The sequence below is a fragment of the Hemitrygon akajei genome, chromosome 5, assembly GCF_048418815.1.
Source record: "Hemitrygon akajei chromosome 5, sHemAka1.3, whole genome shotgun sequence".
Classification (NCBI taxonomy): domain Eukaryota; kingdom Metazoa; phylum Chordata; class Chondrichthyes; order Myliobatiformes; family Dasyatidae; genus Hemitrygon; species Hemitrygon akajei.
Window position 1 is genome coordinate 43,151,846 of NC_133128.1, and position 21,585 is coordinate 43,173,430.

The 21,585-nt window shown below is 38.4% G+C and overlaps 1 protein-coding gene across 9 annotated transcripts in view; it reads right to left on the reverse strand.

The window, feature by feature from the left end:
• The window catches only part of stxbp5l (syntaxin binding protein 5L), a 352,686-nt gene that overhangs the window by 303,753 nt on the left and 27,348 nt on the right, over positions 1-21,585 (reverse strand). For all 9 annotated transcript variants that reach the window (XR_012098901.1, XM_073045359.1, XM_073045358.1 and 6 more), the window contains exon 2: positions 6,052-6,149. Coding sequence is in view for 8 of the 9 variants with exons in the window: in XM_073045359.1 (XP_072901460.1) it covers positions 6,052-6,149 (98 nt within the window). In the remaining variant the exon portion in view is untranslated. The remainder of the gene's footprint in view (positions 1-6,051; positions 6,150-21,585) is intronic.

Here is a 21,585-nt window from a genome sequence, read left to right on the forward strand (position 1 = left end):
TACTTCAAGTGGGGTCTGACCAGGTTCCTATATAGCTGCAACATTACCTCTCTGCTCTTCAAACTCAATCCTACGGTTGATGAAGGCCAATGCACCATTTGCCTTCTTAACCTGCGCAGCAGCTTTGAGTGTCCTATGGACTCGGACCCCAAGATCCCTCTGATCCTCCACACTGCCAAAAGTCTTACCATTAATGCTATATCTTGCCATCATATTTGACCTACCAAAATGAACAACCTCACACTTATCTGGGTTGAACTTCATTTGCCACTTCTCAGCCTAGTTTTGCATCCTGTCGATGTCCCACTGTAACCTCTGACAGCCCTCCACACTATCCACAACACCCCCAACCTTTGTGTCATCAGCAAATTTACTAACCCATCCCTCCACTTCCTCATCCAGGTCATTTATAAAAACCACGAAGAAAAGGGGTCCCAGAACAGATCCCTGAGGCACACCACTGGTCACCGGCCTCCATGCAGAATATGGCCTGTCTACAACCACTCTTTGCCTTCTGTGGGCAAGCCAATTCCGGATCCACAAAGCAAGGTCCCTTTGGACCCCATGCCTCCTTACTTTCTCAATAAGCCTTGCATGTGGTACCTTATCCAATGCCTTGCTGAAATCCATATACACTACATCTACTGCTCTACCTTCATCAATGTGTTTAATCACATCCTCAAAAAATTCAATCAGGCTCGTAAGGCACAACCTGCCCTTGACAAAGTCATGCTGACTATTCCTAATCATATAATTCCTCTCCAAATGTTCATAAATCCTGCCTCTCAGGATCTTCTCCATCAACTTATCAACCACTGAAGTTAAGTCTCACTGGTCTATAATTTCCTGGGCTATCTCTACTCCCTTTCTTTAATAAGGGAACAACACCCGCAACACTTAAATCCTCCGGAACCTCTCCCGTCCCCATTGATGATGCAAAGATCATCGCCAGAAACTCAGCAATCTCCTCCCTCGCCTCCCACAGTAGCCTGGTGTACATCTCATCTGGTCCTGGTGACTTATCCAACTTGATGCTTTCCAAAAGCTCCAGCATATCCTTTTTCTTAATGTCTATCAGCTCAAGCTTTTCAGTCCGCTGTAAGTCATCCCTACAATCACCAAGATCCTGTTCTGTAGTGAATACTGAAGCAAAGTATTCATTAAGTACCTCTGCTATCTCCTTTGGTACCATACACATTTTTCCACTGTCACACTTGGTTGGTCCTATTCTCTCATGTCTTATCCTTGGCTGATCTTTTATTTTATCATTTCTCTGCAGTATAACCACATCCTTCTATTTCCATAATATCCATCTATCCATTTGTTATTATTGTTAGGTGCCCTTAGTCATTTCCTAGGACTAGATGCACAAGTTCCTCTTTGAATCAATGATACAATGATCTTGATACTGCATTGTTATCACTTACTACATTGTTATCATTATATTTACACATAATTTCCATTACAATAACAATTCTGACAATATTATGACCTTAGTGCTTTGCATTTCCCTCTAATTGACTATAATAATTTTTTCCTGATCTCATTTTCTTTGTGGAGAAAAATACACAAAAAAATATAAGAAATATTAAATATCATTAGAGAGATTCCTCCATAAATTGTATGCAATAATCTTTCCAACTGTATTGAAGACGGACAAAAACCCCTGCAATCCACCACTTTGGACTGTTTCAAAAGCAGGAACAACGCTACAAAATTCATTTTATTAAGAATACTATAACCACAACATACGGCCCATTCAAAACCTGAAAGGAAAATTGAGCTAGCTAAAAAACATTAACAGCAGTATCATACACTTAATTTTTAAAAAATCTTCACTGGTCACAGTGTTGCATGCTGCATTTCTAAAAAGCAAAATCAAGTTCTCTGAAGCAAGTCAGGTGATACCTACCCACAAAGTGAGTGGGTGGAAGCAGGCAGAAGGCACCTTAATACTTCCAAAGATCTGTTCAGGGTGGCTCTGACAAAGTCTGGACAACCAGCTTGCCTGGAGTTTTCCCAATGCCAACTACCTTAGGCTAAAGCAATCAGGGATAGATTCTGATCATGAATGAATCAATACTGTTATTCATTGTATTATCAAGGGTTTAAACCAGTGTCAAAAACAATATGAAATGTGAAGTCTTGAGCTTGCTTTACTTATCAGACTTTGATCTCAAAATTCTAAAGCACCCTGAAACATACAATGATGTTGTGGGAGAGTTCAAGACCCGTTGCCTGTAGCGTTGCAGTGGATTAACTTTACACACAGGTACCTTCTGTAGAAATATATGAAATTACATTCCCCCAAAAGTCCAGCAAAACCTTGAACTAACAAGGCTTTTGAACAATATTTAAAGTCTCTTTCTCCAAGTATATTTAAATTATTAAAACATAAAGTTTTATTTCTTATATACATATATGGCCGGACTCAGTGGATCAAATGTGCAGCACATGCACATATAAATGAGTGACAGGCAACAGTTCCCTCCAGAAACACTAGCTGTGAATCCACCTCAATCTCGTCCTCTGTGCATCAGCATAGTAGCTTTACCATTTACACAAAAGCAACTGGATTCTCTCTTCATAATGATTAACAGCTTCATGATCACCATTATTCCATCCTAAAATTCAATCACAAGTGAGCCAGTATTTCCTATGGGTCATTAACATAGATGAAGTTGAACTGTAAGGTGCCAGTCTAGAACATTACACAACCACATGCTAATTCAATTTCCCCGACTCAAGCTGAATTCAAAAGGTATATAACATCAGAATAACTGTGCTGAGCTTCAACCCTAAATTTTATCCATTTCTAACATTATCTCTTTGCAGCTCATACTCATCTGGTACAATGGACCAGCTCAGTAAATGTCACATCTACCATCATTCTTCAATCCTCTTCAGTTTTTTTTAAACCTAAGCCAACATGATTCATCAAGTAAACATGGCACTTTTAATACAGTCTTTGAGACATGTAATTGCTTATATTGAATTTCATCTTACCAGTGCTTTGGACTTCTTTTCCATCTTTTCATAGCTCATTAGTTTTCACATTAAACACTCCATCTTGTGAATGATCCGCATTGGTTTCTGAATCACTGCCTATTGTATGGGTTAGAAGCAACAATAGATACTAGAGGATTCCCTAATCCAGGATCTCCAATCCAAGAAACAAGAGTCAGTTATTCAAATGCAGCCTAAAATTCAATATCTTATGAACCACAATGGATGATATCCGTGCTTCAATTCATGAATAACTAGATGGAAAATATGGTTTTTTTCTAGATCACTGGAACAACGTTTTTGTGGGGGGGGGGGGGGGGAAACAAGTTTATGAGGAGAAAAAGAGAATTCATGGGCTAATGACCTTACATCAGAGTTGATGAAAGCTCACTGACCTGAAGCTCTCAGCACATCACGGAAAGCAGCCTCCCCTTCATGGACTTTGTCTACACTCTCACTGCTTCAGTAAAGAAGCCAAATAATCAAAGACCCCACCCACCCCAGACAGTCTCTCTTCTTCCACCACCCACCAAACATAGGATAAAAGCCCAAAAGCACATACAATCTCAAAGCTTTCCACCATATTGATGTAAGGCTACTGAACTACTGCAGCCTCAGCCATCTCAGGCTTGTGGTTACATGTCAGTTTAACTCCCCTTCGCACTCCTACAACAACCTATCTATCCCGGCATTCCCCTTTGCTGCAAGAAGCCAAACTCCAATTGGAAGAAAATCTCATTCTGCCTGGCTGTAAACACTGAATTTTCCAGTTTCAGGTAACTTACACCCCAATTGCTCTTCTACATACTCACCCATCCACCTAGATTTGTTCATGCCTTCCATCCCACCTCCCTCCCATTTACTCATTATCCCCTCCGCATCTGGTTCCACCTTCAGTAAGCAGCCTCTATTGGTGCTAAATACTAGTAACCCTTGTTCTTCCCTTGGTCTTGATATAGGTTCTCAATTCAAAACATCAACTTACATCGTTTGCCTCCAAAGATGCTGCTTGACCCCCACAAGTTCTTCTCGCATACCGGGCAATTTGTTAAATTTTTAGATGCCTGAATTCATCCAGGATTTTCAAATTAAACGATGTTAATTGCTCAAGTTTCCCAATGCCATGACAGATACTCCCCTTTATTTCTGCTACAAATAATGTAATTTCCAGAGTAAACTCAGATATGAAGCTTGTTTAAAAATAATTTCTATATTTTCCATATTTTCCTGCTGTGACCCATGTTTAATTTTTATTCCTCTTTATATAAGAGTTGGAAGATATTGACATATTTGATATATTTATCAATACTTCAGATTGGAAAGAAACAAAGCTGACATTTCCCCCTGCATAAACATTCCCTTGGATTTAAAGTATTCTGTATATTATGTAATGATTCCAAAAATTATCAAGTCAGTTCAACATTTCATAAAATTTTACATTATCTGCTCAAAACTCACAATCCTTATGAAAGAGTAATATACATACCCCTCAAAATGGAATAGGTACTTGTCTGTAGATAAGGGGAAAAGTTTTTAAAACAGGCCTATTATAAGACAACCTTGAGAGTTAATTCAAAATCTGCATTGGCTGAAGTCCAATAGCAAATTGCCAAGCCACAGAAAGAACAGTATGATAAGAAATACAAAGGAAATATTCCTACATGCCATTTCCTTCCATAACATGGCATTCTAATTTTATAAAGTATACAGTTCTACAAATAATGTACCAAATTCATCTCTCCACTCATGAGGAATTTGACATTGTTTAATATTATAAGCGTGGTTTTATGCATTTCCTTTTCAATTATATGCCATTATATCAAGCCTTAATACACGATTTCAAGCCTCAATACGTGATTTGGATTTCAATGTTTTAATAAGCCCAGATCATGACAAAAGTACATGAGCACACTGATGATAAAAATCACGATAAAAGCACACTGGCTCCACTAGATCTTTTTCCATTAAATAAACAGCATGATTCACAAACTAAGATGAAACAAATGAAAGCTACAAAGGCATTTTGAACTTAGCAATCGCAAAGTAGGTAGTGATCTATACAGATTGAAATACTAGAGTGAAAAATAAAGTTGAAAAAACGATGGAAGTTGAACAGTAAAGTATCATCACATAATGTCATAAACAGATTTCCTCACTGAGATCTTTCTCTTGTAACTAGTGTAAATCGATAACAAACTCAAATGAGTTTGCACAACCCTGCTGCATATCTGAAGGACTGCTCTGAGTTCTGGTTGCATTTTAGCACAACAATCCTTATCTTTGGACAGCTGGGATGGAAGTAACAGGTCATTTGGAGGACCACCATGCAGGTGTGCTCTCGGAGCTGGCCAAAGGCGATTTCCACAAGTTACTGCAGTGGGCCAAAAAATCTGTCCAAGCAGATGCCCACCTCTCTTCAGAGGATACATCCTTGCCCAGTGAGCACACTATGCTCACTGATTCATTGGAGGCCTTCTGGGATTGGTGGACGCTGCAGGGGTAGAAGTACATCTTGGTCAGCAAAGAATTAAAATTGTTACAAGCAATGAAAGTAAGTATCACAGTTTCAAGAGGAAGAGCTACACTTAAGGGTCTACCTGCAATGCACCTAAATTAGTTGACAAGTGTGTTTAAACTTGACAACCAATTTACCTTTACAATAGAAGGCAATTGATGCGTTAATACTAGGTTATAGAATAAGATTACTTGGTATGCAAATGCTAACTTCAATACTCTACAATTTATAAACGAAGAATATGTACAGCAATAAAAGTGAAATGGAAGAACAAGCAATTCCTCCAATTTAAATTGTGTCATCACATCACCAATCAACACAACTGTAACACCTGACACAACATAGACGAATGAGACTTAACTTCAGAACAAGATGTAGAAAAGATGATTTGTTATTCATAAGATTGTTAATCTTATATTGTTAATCATATAGATTCAATGGAGAAAAAAACTGCATAGTTTGTAGCTGGAATGTGCAAGTGTCTGTATTGAAAACTAGTTAAAAATTTCATCTTTTTGAAAAAAGGATACATTCGTAGAGCTCCTGTGCGGCACCCAATGGCCAGAATTTTTTGTACTGGATCAAAAGCTAAGGCCGTCGGTTGGCAGGGGAAGCCATGACGCACAGTCTGCAAAATAAGAAGTGGGACCAAAGGATAAATTAAAAATGATTTTGTACCTTTGTCACTCTAGTAATATATTGCACATTAAAAGCTCATATCTATCATAAGCTTTCAAATCTATTCTTAAAAATTCTTTTAAATAACACAAGACATACCAATGTCAAATAGCAACAAATAAATTTAGCATTTACAGGGCAGTAGCAGACTGTGCAGAACAATTGATCCTTAAGAATATTTATGCACAACCCCTCCCTCCCCACCATCACCATCTAACCTCCAATTAATATTTTTTCCACATGCTTACCTTCTTTCAATTTAAGTACATCTATGCTAGCTGCTACCACTACTATCCATAGTGACAAATGTCAATTCTTACTACACTGTGGGAAATGCACTCAGTGGCCACTTTATTAGGTACCTCCTGCACCTATAAAGTGGCCACTGAGTGTATGTGCATGGTCTTCTCCTGCTGTAGCCCATCCACTTCAAGTTCAATGTGTTGTGCTTTCAGAGATGCTCTTTTGCAAACCATTGTTGGTTATTTGAGTTACTGTCACCTTCCTGTCAGCTTGAACCAGTCTGGCCATTCTCTTCTGATCTCTCTCATTAACAAGCATTTTTGCCTACAGAACTGCCATTCACTAGATGCTTTTTAAAAAAAAATGCTTTTTGGCACCATTCTCTATAAACTCTAAGAGACTGTCCGTGAAAATCCCAGAAGATCAGCAATTTCTGAGATAATCAAATAATCTCATCAGGCACCAACAATCATTCCATGATCAAAGTTACTTAGATCAGATTTCTTCCTCTTTCTGATCTTTGAATTGTCTGAACAACAACTGAACCTCTTGACCATATCTGCATGCTTTTATGCATTGAGTTGCCTCCACATGTTTGACTGATTTGATACTTGTTTTATTGAGCAAGTGTACAGATGAGCCTAACAAGGTGGCCACTAAGTATAATGCTCCCTTGAACCCAAAGTTGTTGTCCCAATTTTGCAATAACTAGTTCTGGTACAATTGGAAATAATAACTCCACAATTACACTATCAAACTTTATGAATTTAAAGCTTCTTATCAAGTCATCACTCAGAGTAAACAGTTCTAGCCCATTCACTTTTTCCTGATTGGTATATTCGTAAACCTTTGATCACCTGCTATCTTAGAGTTCAGAAATCCTAACAGTTCAACATCTGGCTCATCAGCCATTGAATTTGCACTGCCTTTAACAAAGAGAGACTCTAATTCTTGCACTCCCTTTAAACATACCAGGTTTGTTTAAAAAAAAGTACAATACCACTTTAAACATATAAAAAATGTGAATTACAAGTGTTGGAGTATTAATTTGAATAACATCCAATTATCCAGAAAATGTGCAAGTCCAACGCTGTCAGTGCACTCAGCTGTGGATTAACAATTTTACTGTAACTTCTTAATCATCTTTACAAAATTAAAATGGGCATCTTTTCTGATGCATTTACTCTATATAATCAAGATCAGACTGAATTGCAAAAATCTTTGTGGATTGATATTTATAATCCAAAAATCAATATGTTTCAATGTTCTTTTCCAAAGAGTATGTGATTACCTTGCTCTTCCTACCAATTAAGCCACTTAGCTTATCTGTATTAATCAGCTGTTAATTGCTCCTCAGTCTGCATGCTCATTTGTCTTGTACTTTGTTGCATTCCTCACTGCAGTTTCCAAGTTTGAATACTCTGTGAAAATTGTGGTTCCAGTACCAGTTCAAATCATTTATACCAAAGATGAACAACAGTAATTTTACTCTTAATCCTTACTTCACTTTTCAATGTTTATTTACCGGACACTTGGGTCAATATGTTCTCAACAGAGTCTACTATCGGGAATCTTTTAAGGCTCTGCTAAAAATCCAAATGTTTTTGACTCTTCTATATCCTTCCTGTTACTGCAAACAGGTATTTATATTTTGCATGTTTCCATAAATGCTACATAATACTATTTGGTTTAACAGAACTTAACATGAATTTTTTTAGGTTTTTTTGTATCACAGTTCAGCATTTCACAAACAGATCTTGGCTCAACGATTCATAGAATACCTTTAATAATATCATTTTCTGTTTAATCAGATTGTATCCCACAACCCGGTTCAGTCCATTGATTGTACTCATCTGCACTGATTCACCCCAGAGTTAACAGAAGATTGTTTTAGAAAAGTTCATGCATCATCATATCCAACACATAGAAAAAGGATGAATTGTCAAGCCTGTGTCAACTCTCAGAACAGCAATTGACCAACAGTTTGATTTGGTAACCCAACCCGATTTCTTTATTTACAAATGCCTTCCCAATCTCCTAATTTACTAAATCACTCATCAAATAATGACATCTGTTTCCACTTTCCTTTTATTTCTGTCCTTCTTGAGTTTTCCCCTTTTCTCTCGTCTGCTAGAATTCCCCATTTTTGCTTCCTTACCCCACTTCCCTTTTAACTTTTTCCCTTCAATTGTCCCCTTTCCTGCAGACTGGCCCAAATTTACTCCACGCAAGAAAGGCCAGAACTCATTTTTCCATTTGTTGATGTCCCTAATCCTAAATGAAAAAAAAACCAAAGGATTTCCCATTTACCACACATCCAAATTTTAAACCTGTGTTTAAATCCAATGCCAGAGAATTTATAACCAAGCCTTTGAAATTCTGAGGACTGGACTTTGCATTATGGAATCAAAGTGCTGCAATAAAAAAAAGTCACAGTCTCATATGGTAAGATAAATATGATTAAAACCCCTCACCAAAATGAGACTGAAACAAATTAAAATGCACAGAACTCAATCCTGATACATTACTCATAGATTTCACTTTCTGAATACTTTGGTGTGTATCTTACGGATTTGTGATCATAAAAATAACCATGAGGTTTCCTTATCACATACTCCTTTTTTGAAATCACCTATATTTGTTATTTTAATTCATAATTCAAGTCAGAATAATGGATGCCAAGATTAAGGAAGGCATTTTTGTTGGTCGACAAATCAAACAGGTCCTCAATAAGAGGTAATTTGAAGAACTTCTAGTGGGACCAGAAAAATCACATGAAAGGCTTTCAAGGATGTTGTTGAATTTTTTTTCTTGGCAGCAACAATGCGCCAAACTACATGCAGCTGGTTGACAACATGCTTCAGGCATACAAAATCATGAAGTGCAACATGTCACTAAAGATTCATTTTTTTGCATTCTTATGTAGATTTCTTCCCTGCAAATCTTGGCGCAGTCAGTGACAAGCATGGTGAAAGGTTTCATTGCGGTTATGGAAGTGCTCTCAGGGAAACTGGAGTCCACCAATCCTGGCTGACTATTGTTGGATACTTAAGTGAGAAGACTCAGACACTGAGTACAAATGAAAATCATCAGCAGAACATTTTTAGCTCGCTTGCACCACTGCAAAGCGTGGGTACCATTATGCAATTAAATACATTATATTCATTGGAAGTGAATTTATTGTTTCTCCAAATCTTATATGACACAAGCAGTCTGAAATTATATTTGTGTTCAGCTTCAAGCTGTCTATCATAAAAAAAATCTGAGGAAGCAACACTTTCAAAAGAATTGCTGTCCAGTGTTATCTATCAGTAAATGTCTATAACCAACTCCTTCAACAGTAATTAATAATTAGCTCATAGTCGTAGAGAAAATTTTTGCAAATCATATAATCACCTAGATGTGTAAAATATGATTATGGTTAATGAAAATTAAAAAGAAATAGATGTAGTTGCTGGGAATCTCAAGCACAAGCAGGTGTCCACAACTCCCTGACACAGTTCCTTAGGTTTTCTAGGTGCCACTTTGCTTCACATTTTTCTAATTGTGTCCTCACTTTTTGCTATTAAATGGACACCATATTTTTGGCAAATTCATCTTAGCTTTTCAGTTAAGCTGCCACTGTATGACGAAATAACCGTTCTACCTGGAGGCTGTCTTTGTTGTGTTGTATTGCACTCCATTCCTTTCTCAGTTATGTGTCATTTTTCTTGAATGCTTCTCTGACCATCTTGCACTCTTCCTCCTTTTCAGATCTAGTTGTGCACAAGGTATTTGCTCCTAGTGCATGCCTCAAACAATGCCAAGCACTGTCTTCTTTGGATGATTTGACTAGAAATTCTGGTACTGGTCTGTGTGTGTCTTCTTCCTGTAAACACTCAACTCCAGCTTGTCTACCATCAGTTTTACAATTAACATCTAAAACTGGCAAAGTACCCTTACTTTCTACCTCCATGGTAAACTGTATGGACTTGTTCTGCCTGTTTAAATATGTTTTAAAATGCCTCTAATACTTCCTGACCATGCTTTCACACAGTCAGGGAGTTGTGTACTCCATACCTCAATCACCATGCCTACAGGAGAAAGATTAGGGAATTACTAGAGATGGAGCATGTGGGGGACCTAAATGTAGGTTCTATGATAGCTTCAGTCTAGGACCACTCATCGCTAATGAAGGTTCAGCCAAACAGGACTGAGTGTTAAGCCCCACCCATGCTGTGCTCAGTCGAGAAGGTATATAAGGAAGTGTCCAGGGGGACTTAACATTTGAGTAACTTGTGCCCTGAGGAAGGTGGCTGGGTTTACTGTTGAAACACTGCAATCAGTATCTGTAAGTATGTGACTGTTAAGGCCAATGGATAGATCTGATAACCAGTCACAAAACTTCTGTAATCAGTTATAATCAGTTCAACCAATTGCCTGTCCGTGCTGCAAAAGGACATGTTATTCCATGGTCTTCAATCTTACAAAAATCTTACTTGCCCTTTATCAAACGTCTTTTGAAAATCCACATATATCAAACCACTGATATCTTCATCAACTTTCTCTGTTACATCAAATTACTAAAACAATTTGCTTTCAATAAATCCATATTTTTCTAATTAATCCACAACTGTCATGTGACAATTAATTCTGTCAATAATTACTATTACTAGAACTTTCTCCATAAGATAGAAATGACTATTTGTTTCTTTAGTAAAAGGCAAAAAATTTAGAAGAGAAACTAGAGTGTACTCGTTTTTGAACATTTCTAATTTTCCAGTCCTCAAGCACCAGCGTATCATAATCTTGCCCTCTGTCACAATGAATAGATGTCCTTTTCCCCCCTCTTACACCAACTTCCCCGGTTGCAGGGTAATATTTTTTGAGTTCACTTTTATACTTTATACCTGTCTTTCCTCATTTTTTTAAACTTCTCAATTCATTTTTCACTTTGCTTTTGAATTTTCCATCTTCATTCTAGCTTCCCATTTGTGATAGTAATCTAGCACGTTCCTAGATGGAATTAAAACAGCAAAAAGAGTCACCTTTTCCGTCACCCAGGTAACTGTAGTTTTAATTTCCCTACCATCACTCTCATGGAAACGAACTGAGACAATCGTTAAAATATTCCCAACATAAGCAGTTACAGTTTTGTCTCCCAGGAGTTAATTTTAATTTACACTTTCTGATTTCAAGAAAATTGGCCTTTCTCAAACTATTTTATTTTGCCTGAAACAGCCTACATCTTTGTCGAAGGTAATTTAAATACCACAATATCATGGTCATTGTTTCCCACACTCCTAAGCATTTAGCTTGGATTACTTTGAAGTTTCTTGAATGAGCAAAAAATATACAAATCAAGAAAGTTCTCCTGGACATACCTCAGAAACTCTTTCCATCTTATATTATTAATATCATATATGGACAGTTTATATTTATTGATATGCTTCTTATAGATAGATGACTAGAACTACAGTCAATACTCCAAATTTGATATGACAGTTGATATGAACAATTTGCATTATGACCATTCTATGGCTTTGCAATCTTCTGTAACTTATGAAATCAACTCTTCAATATACTTCTGATCAGTTTTTAGCCTGAAGAGCAGTCCTAACAACGTAGTTTCTGAACTCTAAAACAAAGGTTCTAAAATGTCCACTCTCTTCAGCACTGCAAAATACTCTACGGTAAATATCGCCACTCCTATTTCCTGGAGGAGGAGGGGAGAATTGACAGAGCTATAAAAAAATTGAGGGGTATAGGTAGGGTGAATGCAAGGAGACTTTTTCCATCGATGTTGGGTAAAACTAGAACTAGAGGTCATGGGCTAAGGGTAAAAGGTGAAATGTTTAAGGTGAACCTCTTCGTTCAGAGAGCGGTAAGAGTGTGAAATAGTGCATGTGAGCTCGATTCAAAATTTAAGAGAAAATGGTCTGGGTATGGAGGGCTGTGCTCTGGGTGCTGGTTGACAGAACTAGGCCATTAATAGCTTCTCATGAACTAGATGGGCCAAAGGGCCTATTTCTGTAATGTACTGTTCTATGACTAAAATTTGTAAGTCCTGTCTCCCAATCATCTGCATCATTTTTCCTCCTTTTCAACAATACCATCCTGTGCCAATTCCATTGCTAAATTAAATAAAATATTTCATATAGAATAATTAATGTAAATAGCATACAGGCATTCAAGAGAAAGCTGCACGTCCACGAAAGGAAAGTGAAAAGAAAGGCATGCTGACAGGGATAAATGATGAAGAGGTTTGTGTAAATATATTTATGCTTTACACAAGCCTCATCATCATTTATACAGCTTTCAGACACTGACACCACAATACCGACAAAATCTCAGCGATCACCAACACTGCTATCATACAATCCAAAGTATTTTAAGGATCCTTAGAATTTAAGGATTTTTAAAACTTAAGGATTTTAAAGAAACTCTCTTTCAAGGTTTACTCTTGCAATACTTTCAGACCTGGAGCATTTTCAAAAATGGCTATGATTCTAGAGAGTACAGTTTCAGTTCTCCCTCAATCTGGAACTGTTCCAGGATCCAGCACTTCTATGGTCATTATTCAGCCTATATGCAGTTTCGGAATCTGGTGCCATTATCTCATGAGAGTGTGAGAATCTAATTCATTCCTGTTTAAATAAAAATATGCTATTTATGGCCCCTCACAATAAAAGTCAAACTGAAGGAGAGAGAAGAGTTAACTGGTACCCATTGTTCATTTCAATGAGATCGTTTCACAATGGTGTGAAATATCAATGTGCATTAATGATTAAAGCCTAATTTAAGAAATGTCATCAGAATTTTCTACTTTTCTTTTAAGCCTTGCTTTGGTTCATTTGTCATCTGTCTTTAGCTGTCCTAAAAGACAGTATCTGGAGGGTGATGGGCTCCGCCAGGTTTCAGATGCTCAAGACATGCCATACGATGAGCACACCAAAAAGATCAGTGCAAAAATATATATATATATATATATATATATATATAGATAGATAAATAAAATAATTGTAAAGTAATGCACTCTAAATGATTGGAACCAAAAGTAAAACAGAAAATACGCAGCTGATCAGGCCACAGGGAGAAATTGAGCTAGCAGGGGCATGTTTTCTAATGGCTTGACAGCTCTTACTGTATGTAACAAGTGCAGCTTACATATCATTAGACAACAGATAAGCTATGATTGCTTCTCTAGTAGTTCTGTTATTTAATAAAGTACTCTTCATTCAGCTACCTTCCAGTAAATTCATGAGTTAATGGAAGAAGCATACTGACTTACCAGCAGGCTTTTATCACAAGACAGGCAATCAGGCAAGAACACCTGCCTGCCCATCTTCCAATCAGCCTCCCACCAAATTAGCAGAAACCTCTACTGCAAAGTTGAGTTCTCCCTGGAGTTCATCATTTCAGTTTAAACTGGACCTGCCAGTTGTGGATGTTATGAATTCTGCAGATGACAGTACATTGGGAAAGGATTTACATATTGCCAACATTCACTTTGTTTTGCTTCTCTAATGCCTATTTTACAAACCTAGCATTGCTTTAACATTTTCCCCTTTTGCTCCACTATTTTCATTCATCTTCTTCTTGTGTCTCCTCCAGAAAGATTATCTGCAATGTAAGAACCTTCACAATCCTCTCTAGAGGGAACTACCACCGCTTGTTCAGCTTCTCAGTCTCGATTCCGTTGACAGTCTCACTATTTTGCCTTTCTCCTTTCTCTGCAATTTGATTTTGAAGTTTCCTGTTATGATCCATACCAGCTCTGTGAGAGCAATCCTACTAGTTTATTTCTTTCTCTTCCAATCCCTGCACCCTACTGTCGCTTGCACATGCCTATGACCTTGTTTTTCCTTTCTTTGGATGCCACCTGACCTTCTGATAGATCCCAGCATTTTCTATTTATCACAGCGTGTTAGGGCTGGGTGACTTAGTCATAGTAATGCCAACAGCAAATGGTTAAACACTCGCTTGAAGATGGTTATTGACTGGCACTAACACAGCACGAATGTTTTCTGGCACTTATTAGCACCGTGCTTGAATGTCACCCTGGTGCTGAAAATTTACAGTAATTAGCAAACATCCCCACTTCTGACCTTCAAATGGAAGGTCATCAATGAAGTAACTGAAGGAGATTAGCCCCTTGGCAGTGCCCCAAGAAACCTCTGTAAGAATGGCCAGGAGATGAAATGACTCATCTGTTACAAACAAAGAAAGCTCTTTGTGCAAGATATGTTTCCAGGCAATGGAGAGACTTCCTATTAATTTCTACTTGGTTTTGCCAAGATTCTTCGATGCCATGATGGGTCAATGCAGACCTGATGTCATGAATTATTATTCTCACTATATTGCTGGAGTTCAGCTATTCTGTCCTTGACAGGACAAGGACTGAACAAGTATTGAAGCCAGGTAGTTCTATCAAAACTCAAACATGGTGAATAAATTATTGATGGAAAGATGCCACCCATAATGTCAAAAAAAATCATCTTCCACCACTTTGCTCAAGGTGGCAGAGGGCAGAGCTTGTGTGTTCTCTTTATAAGTATATGAGTTTCCTCCAGGTGCTCTGGTTTCCTCACACATTCCAAATATAGGCTGATAAGTTGATGGCTGACTTTATATTGTCCATTTAGAGTAAATTGATGGAAAAATAAGAAAATTTGATAGAAATGTTTGACAGATAGCAGGATGCAGGAGTACAAAGAAATAGAAAGAGGGAAGATTGGACTAATAGAGTTTGCTCTCAGAGACCTGGCATGTACCTAAAACATAGTACAGCACAGGAACCAATTAAATCATCAAATGCCCAATGAAATTAATTCCTTCCTCCCACACAATGTTCATATCCTTCCATTTCTTGGTCAGTCATATGTCTATCTAAAAGCCCCTTGAACACCTCTATAATACTTGCCTCCACCACCACCACCAGTGTATTCCAGGCACCCACCACTCTGTGTAAAATAGAAATTTGGTCCACAAATCTCCTTTGAATTTATCCTGTCACCTCAATACCAAAGGACATACATTTAAGACATTGCAATCCTGGGAAAAAATACTGGCTGTCTAATCTGTCTTTGCCTCTCAATCGTATAAATTTCTATCAAATCTCGCCTCAGCTACTCCAAAGAAAACGATCCAAGTTTTCCTTATTGCTCTTTATAGAACATGCCTTCTAATCCTGGCAGCATCCTGGTAAACCTCTTCTGCATCCTCTTCAGAGCCTAGGCTTTAATGGGACAACCAAAACTGAACGTAATGCAGCCTAACTAGAATTTTATGAAGCTCCACATAACTTCCTGACTCTTGAACTCAATTCCTCAATTAATACAATGGACTCCAATTAATTGGGGCACATCGGGGCCAGTACATTTTGGGCCAATTAAGCAGATGCTCTAATTAGCCGAAGTTTCATGGAAATGGTTAAAAAGGTACACAAAAAGACAATCTACCATTTAACTGAGTAACAAATTATGTATTTAAATTAAATGCAGAATGAATTAGAGCACTATCAATACTGTTACAGTCCTATAAAACTGTATTAGTTCCTAATAGTTATTTGAGAAATTAATCTAGTGTATACTTCCAAATTGTTTTGATTTACTACAAATGAACAAAAATCAGCTCAGACACCCAGTGTAGACAATGGACTGCTTTCAAACAATGCTTTCAACAACTGCATCCTCCAAATCTTCATTTCATTGTAACATTCAAGATGATTGTCTATACCTTCCTAAATTGTTGAAATACTGAAATCATTTAATTTTCATTCCCAGACATGTCTGGCATCTCCAAATCTGAATGCTTGAAACTGCAGTGAGCAGAACGGTTCTGAACAGTCTCGCTGCTTATTTCTTATTAGGTACTGCCTAATGACCACACAGTGCTAGTTAGAAACAGTTTGGCAAAAGTCTCCTGTCCCAATTAGGTGGCATGATGTCCTAAATAAATAAAAGGCATCCTAGATTAGATTAGATTAGATTGTGAGGACACTCAGTCCTCGTTTATTGTCATTTAGTAATGCATGCATTAAGAAACGATAAAATGTTCCTCCAGTATGATATCACAAAAACACAAGACAGACCAAGACTAACTTACAAAAACCACATAATTATAACATATAGTTACAGCAGTGCAAAGCAATGCCATAATTTGATAAGGGCAGACCATGGACAAGGTAAAAGAAAGTCTCAAAGTCCTCGATAGCTCATGATCTCACGTAGACGGTAGAAGGAAGAAAAACTCTTCCTGCCATGAACCTCCAGCGCCGCAAAGCTTCCCGATGCAGCCTCTGGAAGCATTCGACCACAGTCAACTCTGAGTCCGTCCGAAAAACTTCGAGCCTCCAACCAGCCCTCCGACACTGAGCACCATCTCTGCTGAGCGCTTCGACCTCAGCCCCGGCTGCCAAGCAACAGGCAAAACCAAGGATTCAGGGCCTTCCTCTCCGGAGATTTCTCGATCGTACAGTAGCAGCGTCAGCGAAACAGGCATGTCAGAAGTTTCACCAGATGTTCCTCCGTGCTTCGCACGTCTATCCCCATCAAAGCAGGATTGTGCATGTCCCCTAATTACAGATAACAGATATTCATTCCTGGAGTGGCCGTGCGTGCTGCCGTTGTGCCGCCATTTTCTCAGCTATTTTCATTTAGTTTTTCTTCTTTAAGAGTTGCCCATACAAGTGGCTGTCTCAATTAACTAATGGCCTAATTTACCAGGATCCACTGTAACTGCAAGCATGCCATATACCTTCTTAACCACCCTATTAACTCTGTGTAACCAGTTTCAGGAAGCTGTCAGTTATACAGGGCAGTGGTGAGACTTCACCTGGAAAGCTGTGTACAGTTTTGGTCTCTTTATTCAAGGATGACTAAAGTATTGGAAGGATTTCAGAGAAGCTATACTAGAGTAATATTTGGAATGGGCAGAATATCAAATACGGAAGGGAAGGCAGTCCAGGTTTCTATCTTCTGGAATTCAAAAGTGTGAGAAGAGATATAATTGAAGGATTAGTAAGGAATTGCAGACTCTGGGGAGCACTGTTGAATAGAGACACCAAGTATATTACTGTAGCTCTCTGAAAGTGGCAACACAGTTTGATGGGAGTGGTGAGGAAGGCATGCATGCCCGCTTTCATCAGCTGAAGAACTGAGTACTAGAGTTAGGATATTACGTTACAGTTGTAGTAAACGTTGTTTAGGCTGCACTGGGGAGCGCTGTAAGCAGTGGGAAAGATTAAGCTGGAAAGTGTGCAGAAAAGACTCTCAAGGTTATTACCTGGACTGGAAGATTTTGAGTTATCAGCACAGATTGTGCTGGCTGGGTTTGTTTCCCCGGAGCAAAGAAGCCTGAGGTGACGCTGTTTACCATGACAGGGGTTTAAAACTAGAGTTTTAAGATGAGAAGAAGGAGATTTAAAGAAGATCTGCAGGGTAAATATTTTCACATAGAGAATAGTTGGTAATTGCAGTGAGCTTCCAAAGCCGATGGTGGAGGCCAGAATGATTACAACATTTAAGAGGCATCTTGACAAGCACTTGACAGAGTAGGTTCAGAGCAGTATGGGGTGCGGGCAAGTTGGATTAGTAGAGAGAGGAGCGTGGTCAGCATTATACCGGGCAGAAGAGCCTGTATCTACACTGTACAACTTCATGAAAGAGTGGATGTAAGCTTGTTTACTTTTGTGAAAAAACCAGGACAAGGGGGTCATTTATTAAAACATGGGGTCCTCTAAGATACAAAAGAGAAGGGGAGATCTCCCCTCGCCCCTTTGAACTGCACGAGGCTTTGGAATTCTCTTTCACAATGGTTGGTCGAGGTTGTGCCTTTGAATACCAATGGAAAAGAGGTCGCTAAATGGATAAGCAAATGGATGGAATGGTGGATGAGAACATGAATTTGTAGATCAGATCACTGATGATCCTAGTGAATGGCAGAGCAGGCTTAAGGTGTAAAGTCCCTACTCCTGCTCTTAATGTATATGTTTTTGTATTCAAGTCACATCCAAGTAATTTCTTTTCACTGGCAAGTTGACACCCCCAACTGAGCTATAGTCGGAGCATGGCTAAAGGCAAGGGTTATTTTGATGCACAAGTCCTCAGCACTGCAGACACAATAATCTCTGCTACAGAAACTCCATCAGTATCCTCTACATTTAGCATTTTCTCAAATCATAAAGAGAATAGCACTGGTTGTGAACTTCTATGATAAGTACACAAGAAATAAAAGAAAGAGTAGGCCCACAAACCCCCTTTGTTTTGGAAACTCATAAATACAAACAAGGTGAGATTGAATTGGCTAGATTTAGAGTAGAAAGCAGGGTAAGATTCTGACTGGAGTATACAAATGATAAGGGGCAAAGAAAGGGTAAATAGTGAGAAAACATTCCCAGAGGGAGATGTATATAACCAAAGGGCACAGGTACAAGTTAAGGAAGGGGAGATTATAGAAGGGACATGGTATAATTTTTTTCAGCTTTATACCTGGACTGTATGCGAACATTGTAGAGGCAGGTATTGTCACAACATTTACAAAGCACTCAGACGAGCACTTCTAATGCTGTGGCATAGAATGTTACTGTCAGAGTGTTGAAAAACAATCTAGCTAAGTATTGGTGCAAACACTGGCATAAGCCAAAGAGTCTGTTTCCATGCTGAATAATTCCATGTGCTTTCATTAAGGCCTTATAATAGTGAAATAAGATGCCTTTACTCTTGCATTTAAACTTTTTGCAATAAAGGCCAACATGATATTTGTTTTTTTAATTGTTTCCTATACCTGCAAGTTAACTCTCAGTGATACAAGTACAAAAGAAAATCTGTCCCACTGAATAGTAACTCCTTTCAATTTCTTACAATTTTAAAAAAACATGCTGCTCTTTTCTTTCTGTCAAAGTGGGTGACCTCACATTTTTCCACATTATCCATTTACATTGTCCTTGCCCATTCATTTATCCTGTCTATATGTCCATAAAACCAATATATTATCTTTATGCTACATCTAACACAGCTTCAAATTATTAGCAAACTTTGATGTATTACAGATTTGTCCCACATCCAAGTCACTGAGGTGTTGCACTAATCCCTGCAGCACTCCATTAATCTAAGCTTGCAAGTCCTACGTGACTTTTAAAATTTTATATAAAATTACAATTCCATACTTCCTGTCTGTTAACTAGTATTACATTTACACCAATGCAGTGCCTTTAAAAAGTATTCACCCCCTTGGAAGTTTTCATGTTTTATTGTCCTACAACACAAGTATTTACACCTACCCCCCCCCCCCCCACCTTTAATATGACACACCAAATCTTCACTGGTACAGCTAATTGGTTTTAGAAGTCACATAATTAGTTAAATGGGAGATCATCTGTGTGTAGTCAAGATGTTTCAATTGATCGTAGTAAAAACTACACCTGCATCTGGAAGGTCCAACTGCTGGTGAGTCAGTATCCTGGCAAAAAGTACACCATGAAGACAAAAGAACACTCCAAAAAACGCCACAAAAAGGTCATTGAAAAGCACAAGTCAGGAGCTGGATACAAGAAAATTTCAAAGTCAGTTAATAACTCTTGGAATAGTTAAGTCAATCATCAAAAACTGGAAAGAATACGGCATAGCTGTAAATCTGCCTAGAGCATGCAGTCTTCAAAAACTGAGTGACCTTGCAAGAAGAGAACAAGTGAGGGAGGCCTCTCCGGAGGAATTAAAAGTTCCAGTGGCTGAGATGGGCAAGACTGCGCATTCAACAACTGTTGCCCATGTGCTTCACCAGCCACAGCTTTATGGGTGAGTGGCAAAGAGAAAGCCACTGCTGGGGGAAAAAAAAACTCAAGATGAAATCTTGGCTAGAGTTTGCCAGAAGGCATGTGGGAGATTCTGAAGTCAGCTGGAAGAAGGTTCTATGGTCTGATGAAACTAAAATTGAGTTTTTTGGCAATTAAACTAAATACTATGTTTGGCATAAGCCAAACATCCCACATCATCAAAAATACATCATCCCTTCTGTGAAGCATGGCGGTAGCTGCATCATGCTGTGGGGATGCTTCACTGCAGCAAGCCCTGGAAGGCTTGTGAAGGGAGAAAGTAAGATGGATGCAGGAATATACAAGAAAAGCCTGGGAGAAAACCTGATGCTGTCTGCAAAAGAACTGCAACTTGGGAGAAGATTTATTTTCCAGCAAGACAATGACCCCAAGCATAAAGCCAAATCTACACAGGAATGGCTTAAAAACAGCAAAGTTAATGTCCTAGAGTGGCCAAGTCAGAGTCCAGACCTCAATCCAATTGAGAATTTGTGGCTGGACTTCAACAGTGCTGCTCACTCACGATCCCCATGCAATCTGACAGAGCTTGAGCAGTTTTGTAAAAAAGATTCAGGAAAAAACTGCAGTGTCCAGATGTGCAAAGCTGATAGAGACCTATCCACACAGACTAAAAACTGTAATTGCTGCCAAAGGTGCATTTACTAAATACTGACTTGGAAGGGGTTGAATACTTAAGCAATCAATTATTTTGTATTTTATATTTATAATTACGAGGGGTGATTGATATGTTTATGGCCTAAGGTAGGAATTAATTTTAGAAAACCTAGCACATTTATTTTTCAACATAGTCCCCTCCTACATTTACACACTTAGTCCAGCAGTCATGGAGCATACGGATCTTGGACCTCCAGAAAGTGTCCACAGATGGGTGATTGATAAGTTTGTGGCCTAAGGTGGAAGGAGATGAGTTATACAGCTCTGGTTGCAAGCACATGCAGGTCAACTCTTTGAGTGATCATGCAAAAAGTTTGAAGTTAATAACTCATCTCCTTCTACCTTAAGCCACGAACTTATCAATCACCCTTGCTGTGGACACTTTCTGGAGGTCCAAGATCTGTATGCTCCACGACCACTAGACTAAGTGTGTAAACTTAGGAGGGGACTATGTTGAAAAATAAATGTGCTAGGTTTTCTAAAATTGACTCCTTCTACCTTAGGCCACAAACTTATCAATCACCCCTCCTAATTTAGATCACTTGGTAGAGACCTGTTTTCACTTTGACCCACAAGAGTCTTTTTCTGTTGCTCAGTATCAAAACAGCCAAATTAAATCCACTGTGATTCAATGTTGTAAAACAATAAAACATGAAAGCTTCCAGGGGGGGGTGAA